Genomic DNA, 9,349 nt, shown 5'->3' with positions numbered 1-9,349 from the left:
TATAGTTCTTTAATTTATGTGTTTCTGTTAAAGATTACAAAAACCTAAGAGATGGAAGAAAATAAGAATAATTCCAATTGCAACATTGGATCCTTGAACACAATAGAAGAAGAGAAGAGTAACTAATTACTCCCAATGCAACCATCTCTTCAAAAGAAAAATCATATACAATAATTGACATGTGCTTTGTACATGTATGTACATGTGCATTGTCAGTTTTTTATTTTTAATTAAATTTGACAAAACGTCAAGAAAACTTTTTGCACATTTTCAATATGGGGTGTTGTGTGAAGATTTCGGAGGGAAAAAAAACATTGAATCCATTTTAGAATAAGGCTACAGAAACATAACAAAATGTGGAAAAAAGGGATGCACTGTGAGTACTTGAATACTCTGTGAATGCACTGTATGTGCCATCTGGGGTAACCGTTTAATTGCCTCAGAAATTCAGGCACATACACAAAACAGACACCAGAAATAAACAGAAAATAAATATACCAGAGAATAAATCTTATTTACATGGAATAGTTCCCCTAAATCTGCTCAGACAGAAAATGCGAACATAGACACCACATTGTAAAGATGTTATTTCGCAATTAGATTATTGAATTAGATTATTAGTTTGAAAAAAAGGAAAGAACATTTTGGTCTCCAAAATGTAACCAACTGGGAACCACATTTTAAGATTGTGTGATTTACAGGTTTGTTCAAATGAAATAGTTAAACTTAACAGTGCTCTTCATAGGTCCGGAGTTTTGTATTGTTGTGTTCTTGATTTGCCCCGATCGTTCGTGGTTGTTTTGTTTGCATAAATGTTCGTCCTGTCTTGGTGTGTGCATGCGTTAATTCTAATAAACCCTGTTTGTTCCCAGTCATGCGAATGTGTCCTTCATGCACCCCTCCGGAGTGATGACATTGAAACTTTATTCTGCATACAAAGAAACCTGTTGATTAATGCATCACAATGTGTTTAATGAATACATTTCAAAGGTCTTGCTTCGTGGTATTCAAAATCTCTGTAATGAAAAGTTTATGATTATTTCATACTGGTAAAAGTGCCATTTCATTGGACACTCAAGGATGTGAGTTATGATTTTACCAGGGTGAATGCCTCAGCTGTGTTATAGAAAACTTGATTTCCTAAACGTACATACATGCCCGATCAGACATAAGCATAGAGCAAGGAAACCCAGCATGCTCGAGTGGTAATACATGTGCTAATACATGGTATGATCCCATATTTTATATTTCTTCATGCATGGAATGCTGCCCCAAATATCTGCATTTTCCCAATGGTTCTTAGTCAGTAGGCAGCATAAAGCTCCAGAAATCCATCTGCACTGGGGGAAAAAAAAGCAGCAATTTAAGGTTTAATGTTTATTCGAGACAAGGCATGCCATGTATGTGTGCAATTCCCACCACTAGGAGCTGAGAAGGAGAGATAATAATTTAATATTAGTATTAGCACCGATATTCACAGGCTGATTTACATTGAATCATTTTGCACCGCATTTGCACTTAACCTTGATTGTTAATTGCCTCTTTGGAAAACAGGGTTAAAAGCAAACTGTGCTGTGATATTAATGTTTTTGTGTCTTGGATTCTCAGCTGGAAGCGCAGAGCTGGAGTGGCATTGGCTTTGAGTCCACGGATACAGTAAGGCCATCGAGTCAGATCGGTTACAGTAATTATCTGCATTTTTCTTGCTTATTCGCATTCTTGCTTGATGGGGGCTGGAAGCCCCGCCATGACGAACAATGGAGATTCTGATGGACCTTGACCAAAACGCCTCACTAATGACAGATCTAAAAGGAAGCGGTTCATATTCTACATTTGTATTGCAAAGGCTGGCAGCTTTTCTTCCCGAGTTTCACTGAAGGAAATAGACCAGCGAATTCAGATGACAGATCTGTTCCCTCCCATGAGTCAATTAAAGGTCATCAGATTGTTGTGAAGGCTGCATTAAACCCTGACAGTGAACTCTGTATGGAATCCAATTTGTGCCAAGATTTTGAAAAAAAAAACCGTTCCCAATATCAGACAAAAATATGACATTGAAGTGGAAAATTTATCAGACGCCCTTATCCAGAGCGCCTTACAATCAGTAGTTACAGGGACAAGTAAGTGGGATTTGAACCTGGGTCTTCTGGTTCATAGGCGAGTGTGTTACCCACTGGGCTACTACCACCCAATAAACAGATGCTCATCTTCCGATTCTTACATTTACAGCATTTATCAGACGCCCTTGTCCAGAGCCACTTACAATCAGCAGTTACAGCAGTTTTATGTTTTTATGTAAATTAGATTTGTAGACTCTTGATTTGACGGGTGTCAAATTCTGGGTGTGCACATGACAGAGACCTCTCCTGGAACCTCAACACCTCCTCCACAACTAAGACAGCCCAGCAACGTCTGCACGTCCTCAGGAAGCTGAAGAAGGCCAACCTCCCTCCTCCCATCCTCACATCATTCTACCGGGGGACGAGTGTTCTCTGCTGCTACATCACTGTCTGGTACGGGAACTGAACTGCTGCTGAGCAGAAGAACCTGCAGAGGATAGTGAAGACGGCAGAGCGCAGGGGTTCCACGTCCACCCATCTCCCAGCTCTACGAGAAACACCCTATCCATCGAGCTCGGAACATAATGAAGGACCCACACCACCCCTCACACGCCCTGTTCTCCCTCCTACCGTCTGGCAGACGGTTCCGCAGCGTCAGAACAGTAACCACCAGACACTGCGGTCAGAAGCAGTCACAGCTCTCAATGCACCGCCATCACCAGAACACGGTCAAACTCAACGATCAATACACTTCCAGCCTTTTGCACCTGATCTTTGCACATCTCAACTCACTTTGGACACCTCTGCTCTTTTTTGCACATTTCTGCTCATTTTGCATGTTTGTCTTGTCTTGTGGGTCCCATTTAAAATATCCAACTTATCCACTTACAATCATGATGTTGACGTGTTACAATCATGATGTTGTCCAGTTATGTCCTGTTCGACCTGTTCATTGTACAGAAGTTTTACTTTTCTCCTATAGGGTCCCGGGTTTCGGCAGCGCTTGTTTATCTCTGGTGGCGACGTGCTTATGGAACTGCTCCTTGGTGCAGACGACCCATTCTCATTGCCACCAAAAGCAACACAACTTTCAACCTTTACCAGATGTGTGCCACAACACTCAAAAAATAAAACAAATATAAAGTCTTTCAAAACGTAATATTCCTTTTCATGGGCAGTGGTGGCCTAGCGGTTAACCAGAAGGTTCGAATCCCGATCCGCAAAGGTTCCACTAAGGTGCCACCGAGCAGAGCACCGTCCCCACACACTGCTCCCCGGGCGCCTGTCATGGCTGCCCACTGCTCACCAAAGGTGATGGGTTAAATGCAGAGGACACATTTCACTGTGTGCACCGTGTGCTGTGCTGCTGTGTGTCACAGTAACAATCACTTTTTTTATAGAGAAACCTGTACTGCCAAGTTTTAGTTTTAGTTAGTATAGTTTAGTGTGTGTGTGTGTGTGTGTGTGTATTTCTTTTATGATTGCACTATGGCGGGTCTGTGTGAAACATTATTTCAATACACGGTGTACTGTGCATACTGTCGTACTGACAATAAAGCGATCTTGAAAGCGGAAACGCGTCACACTAAACCGGAAGTCCTGCTCGTGTCGCCCCTCCCCACGGTCGCGGTAAACATGGCGGCGCGCAGCCTGCTGCGCTCGGCGTGGACGTCCGTGTCGACTCTCCAGTTTTGGAAGCGTCCGTCGTCTCTGTGGAACGTCCCCGGCCGCGGCATTCGACAAGGTGACCGGGGAGAGATGGCGACCACTCTGCTACATGATCGCGTCCATTCATAACCTTTAAAATAGACGCAGACACTATTCTGAGCATCAGTTCCTCCAATGTCCTTGAATTAACAGCTGGCTTTTTTCTTTTATATTACTACAGTTGTGGAGAAGAAAGAAGGCAACACGACAACTGTGAGTATGCTGGAGTTGGTGTTTAATTAAGTATATTTGGTGAAACTGTGGAGGTGGAGCGTCTGTGTGTAAAATATGTGCTTCGGGTCGAAATCTGATGCAAAACCAGTGAGCAATCCTCAATGCGGCCGCCTGATGTCATGAGGTGTCCTGGCCCGACGGCTGCTTGTTCATTGATGCCGGACCTTCTCCTGCATCCTGCAGCTCGAGGGATTGTCTGTTGAGACGGCGGTGAGCCCGCAACCCCCCAACCCGGCAGCCAGGTGCCCCATATACAGATGGAACCTGCAGAACAAGTACAACTATACAGTAAGTTTATTGCTTGCAGCAAATAACTTCATAACACACCGCTGTGTTCTTTTGACATTTACAGCATTTATCAGACGTCCTTATCCAGAGCGACTTACAATCAGTAGTTACAGGGACAGTCACCCCATGGAGACACTCAGGGTTAAGTGTCTTTCTCAGGGACACAATGGTAGTAAGTGGGATTTGAACCTGGGTCTTCTGGTTCATAGGCGAGTGTGTTACCCACTAGGCTACTACCATCCCCTTGAGCAGTGTGTCGTGGTACGGTGGTAGTACGCTGATGTCTATAATCGATTTGTTGCGGTTTAAAGGTCCCCTCCTGTTTAAACCTCCCGTTTCCCACACCTCCCCTAAAACATTATCTCCACCGACCGTCATGGCTTCCAAACATGCGAAGCATTGCAGTTGCTCAGTGATTTGGATGTAAAAATGAGCACAAATTTAGTTTTTTAGTTCCGTCATGCGAGACTAATTTTTTTCTGGATAAAAACAGACACGACTTCCTTTTTGTGGCAAACATTGTTGTTGGTGAGTGGTGTTGATGACATCATTTCGGCGAATGCCCCCTTTCTATAGGCCGCTCTCCTGCTGGTCTCGTCTCTCTGAGACTTCAGTATTAGGAGAACACGCACACCTATATAAAAGAGAAAAAAAATTATATCACGGGACCTTTAATTTTGAGTTACGTAATACTTTTTGAATCCATGCTGTGGTTTATTTGTGTGTGTGTGTGTTTTTTTTTTTATTATTATTATTCTTTATTCATTATTTGTTGTATTATTGAAAACTGTCCTGCAATATATCCAATGTTGTTGTTTAATTCATTTTATTCTTTTTATCTACAGGATGTTCTCTTACTCAGCCAGTTTATTCGGTCCGATGGAGGCATGCTGCCCAGGAGGATCACTGGTCTTTGTGCACAGGAGCATTTCAAAATTGCAGCATGTGTTCAGATGGCCCACCGAGCAGGTGTGAAGTTTTGGAACTATCAGATTAAATATGCAATCATGGTTCATATGTGATTTTTGAATAGTTGTATCATGTACAGTTACACTAATCTTTTTGGTTGAAGGTCTGCTACCTGACCACAGACCCCGTCTGCCAGAAGGTCATGTTCCAAAGCCGAAACCTCAGCTGAACAGGTGTGAACCTTTAGAGGGCTTGCTTTTTCTCTTTATTCATTTTTTAATTTACTGTATCTTACCTGAACAAATCCTAGCTTTCACACATTTGCATTATCATAAAATGAGCTTGTCATGACCTGTCTATTAATTCAAGGTAGAACTTTCACCTTATTCTGTTTCATCGTTTTAAAAATAAGTTGATTGAGACCACATACTTTTATGCTTCAGCAGAATGATGCTGATTAAAATCCATGCAAGATTTCAATTTTAGTGCATGGTAAGCAGAGGTGGACAGCAACAAAGTAAATGTAGTTTGCTACTGTATATAAATTGTTGTTTTTTTTTTGTTTGTTTTTTTTTATGCATCTGTACATTACACAAAGCACAAAATACTGAAGGCAATGTTAGGTGTAACACATTTTTTTTGTGATCATCACATTTTAATAGTCTGCTAACAGCAAAAATATCTCATCTAGACATATAATTACACTAGATTTCACTACAAGCAATAATTTTACTTACAATGCACTGTTAATATGGCTTTTTATATGGAAAGGATCGTGTATTTTGATTCTCTGCACAATTAAAAAAAACTTTTTTTAAAAGTTTGAGCAAGCAATATCTGTCAGAAATAACAGGAATGTCAATAAGTGATAACTTATAAGAAGTAAAAAGGAATGATCGATGCCCTTGGCCTAATGTATTGAAGTAAAAAGTAAGACCTATTGCAGTTAAAGAGAAATATTTTAGTAATGCACAGGTACATGAAAAAAAAAACTTAAATACAATAACAAAATACGTTAACTTTGTTGCTCTCCACCTCTGTTTATTATGCACTAAAATGGAAATGAACTATTGCAGGGATACCATGCCAGCAGTCCCAATGATGCTAATAATTTTCAATCAATAACACAGGAGTGTTTCTGATAATTTACTGATTTCAGGTATCTCACCCGCTGGTCCGTCAAGACAGCCAGGCCCATCTACAAGAGAGGCCTGAAGTGGTGTAAGATACCAATGCATGTTGGCCACCCTTGCCTTATGAACAACGTGCAATATGGCAAGAAACCCCTGTACATCAAACACTGAGGAACCAGATGAGTTCATTCCTCTCGCAGAAGAGATCCAGCCGGGACCTGGGACCGTTCCGCCGAAAACGGCACCTACAGTGTAATAATCCTTTATCGGTTGAGGAGGAGGAGGCTCGTATTCTGCACTCTTCGAGCCAGAGACCATCTAAACACCACGGACTGTATTTACACTCTTAATCTCATTGATTGTGTGACCCACTGAGGATACCCTCAAAATGAACTCCAGAAGGTTTTGATCTGGCTTTTGGTGATTGGTGGGGTGCAAATAAATCAGTTTTCTTTATGAATTAAGTTTTTATTGATTTTTCATTGAAACATTTTAAATTGAGACTCCGACTATATACATATACAAATTTTCTTTCCACTTGGAATGCCTACAACATGAAAGGTAGGTAGAGGTTCTTCAGGCCGTTACCGACGTAGACGTAGCCGTGCTGGGAAGTCAGGGGCACGTGATAGAAGGTGAGACCCAACCACACCAGGCTGCGGATCACACACACAGCATCGCCTCTCTCGAACTGCAGACTCCACGACCCTGCCAGAATCCGAAACCAGACGGGTTCTAAGCAACACTGACTGGGTTTCGAATGTTTATTTGGAGAATTTGGTCTGATCTGGTTCCAATCAAGGGAACAGGAAAAGGCCTGCTTGTTATGAGCATTCTGCACTCTGTCTTACTGATTTTAAATACTCCGGTAAGTGGAAGAAAATAATTTTCTACATACTGTAGTGCTACACTAGAAGTAAGCGGTCTGCATTTAAGGAAGGTACTGATGTCATAATTTTTAATGGAATAAATGAGATAAGGTCTGAGGTGCCTTTACACTGTAGCGGGTCTATATTAAAAAAATAAATACATAACGTTTCTATTGGACATCATCACATCAGGTTTAGCTTGCTACATGGGAAAATCTGGATGTTTTATGGTCACACCTTTGGGGACGTCTTCACTAAGAGGATCCAGGAAGTCGATGGAAGGGTCAAGCTCAGCCATTTCGAGGATAGATTTCTTCTCTAGGTTCTTTGATTCTGTGAAATGCAGGTAGTTCTTCAGCCTCCCAGCCTCTGATAGAGAGAGGCCTGCAAAACAGGCAAGACTTGACGTTATATGTAACCAGCATGCCCCTGTAAAAGTTCTGATTCCAGCTCAGTGAGTACAGTAGCTCCCCACAAAAGCTGATGGGACCATAACAAATCTTCTACTGGTTTCATTCAGAAACTGGTGATCAGCTCTGTCAAGATTATTTTGATGGCGTCTTGGGATTTGAACCAGCAACCTTATGATTACGAGGCCGCTTCCTTAACTGCTAGGCCACCAAAGCCCACTGGTCTTGGGAAGTCAAAAAATAAAATGTATTTATAAAACATTCTTATCGAGACAGCAAATAATCGATAAAAAAAATCGATGACATCCATGTTTTAATTTCTGCACAAATTTGCATAATAGCCGTTTTCTTGTTTAAGTGGCATGAAGAAGCCCAAGAATAGAACCTTGAGACACTCCACACATATGCGCTGGAGCAGACTAAGTGGCGCAGATACGGACCACAGTTAGGTAAGACATGAAATCACTAACTGCCCACGCATCAAAAATTATTTCTAAAAATAAAACTATTTTTTGAGAGGAAAGTGAGCTTAGAGATTAGCCCAGAGGAGTCAAGACCGGGCTTTTTAATCAGAGGTGTAGTCACAGCAGCATGCTTACAACTCTGGTTAAGCTGGTTAAAGTACCATTAATAATATTTGCACATAAGGTGCAAAAGTGGAGAAGATGGGGCGGAATAGGGAAGGCTGCTTGGCATCTTACCTTCAAAGCAGCGGTTGATCTGAACCGTGCCATGAATACTTTTGATAAATGCCCCCCGAGGCACCACCGACGCCTCCTCGTCGATGGTGAACACCGTCGCTGCCAACCTCTTCTCCTCTGTAATCTGTTCCACAGCATAAACATTCGTTTAACAGAGCCGTTCAGTTTAAGGGTTCTCCGTTTTGCACAAGAACTTCTTTCCGATGCCCTGAGATGTCAAGATTAGGTGTAAATAAGACAACGACCTCTTCCCCTTCCTCCTGCAAGTTCCTTTCTGCCGGCTCGTATATGTGTGAAGGGTCGCCTGTAAAGTGCCCACTCGATGCGGCAGACACCTTGGCGATCATCTCCTCTGTAGGCACCGGAAGCAGGTACCAGTCCATGCAGTTAAAGCTGCCAGTGGAGGAAAAAGAGGTTTTCAGATCAGGCCTCGGGACAAATGTACACCCAGTCACAGGCATCCGTGCTCCGGAACAGAACTCTGGAATACTGGACATGGACGTCAATCAATCAATGTCGTGGTTTTCTGGATAAACAAAAGAAAGAAAAGGTTTACCTGTACAGAGTCGTTTTATCTCTCATTTCATCTTCTGTCACTCCCTGGGCGATATAGTAGTCCGCCCTGACGCCGAGAAGTTTGCCCCAGAACAGAACTCGCTTGAACTTGTAGTCCTTGGCCAGAGTGACCATGGACGTCTGCAGCGCTGCTTTCTGCTCGCTGCTCAGCGTGAACCCGCCGCCGGACACGAAATCCAGCGAGCAGGGCAACGTCCTGCAGTCCATCGCGTTAGATATCGTACCGGCTCAGAGATCAGCGCGGTTGCCAAGGTCAACAAACGTCTTAGTTACTGGTCGTCATAGCAACGTGAAGTGGGCGGGGTCGTGGGCTTCTTTTCCACGCTCGCTGTCGAGAGTATAACGTCAAATAACGGAGCAGTAACTTAAATTACCTGCTGCTGCTACTGTGGAGATTTAATAGTGAAATAAAAATGTGAATACATGTATAGTTACGAACGCGTGCAATGTTACTTTTTAAGT

At 42.5% G+C, this 9,349-nt stretch overlaps 2 protein-coding genes across 2 annotated transcripts; one reads left to right on the top strand and one right to left on the bottom strand.

Moving 5' to 3' along the window:
• Positions 1–3,645: 3,645 nt before the first annotated feature.
• Positions 3,646–6,791, top strand: mrps18a (mitochondrial ribosomal protein S18A). The gene is made up of 6 exons (XM_028953029.1): positions 3,646–3,804; positions 3,949–3,980; positions 4,185–4,289; positions 5,135–5,258; positions 5,362–5,431; positions 6,358–6,791. Exons 1-6 carry the CDS (start codon positions 3,696–3,698, stop codon positions 6,500–6,502), a joined length of 585 nt encoding a protein of 194 aa, XP_028808862.1. The 5' UTR covers positions 3,646–3,695; the 3' UTR covers positions 6,503–6,791.
• On the bottom strand, positions 6,765–9,133 carry rsph9 (radial spoke head component 9). Its single transcript, XM_028953028.1, has 5 exons — positions 8,868–9,133; positions 8,557–8,704; positions 8,312–8,435; positions 7,438–7,584; positions 6,765–7,039 (listed from the first exon to the last, which is right to left on the bottom strand). Exons 1-5 carry the CDS (start codon positions 9,092–9,094, stop codon positions 6,879–6,881), a joined length of 807 nt encoding a protein of 268 aa, XP_028808861.1. The 5' UTR covers positions 9,095–9,133; the 3' UTR covers positions 6,765–6,878.
• Between the last annotated feature and the right edge of the window lie 216 nt (positions 9,134–9,349).

The sequence above is a fragment of the Denticeps clupeoides genome, chromosome 14 (assembly GCF_900700375.1).
Source record: "Denticeps clupeoides chromosome 14, fDenClu1.1, whole genome shotgun sequence".
NCBI lineage: Eukaryota > Metazoa > Chordata > Actinopteri > Clupeiformes > Denticipitidae > Denticeps > Denticeps clupeoides.
The sequence above is the reverse complement of the archived record's forward strand: the minus strand, read 5'-3'. Positions and strand labels throughout refer to the sequence as shown.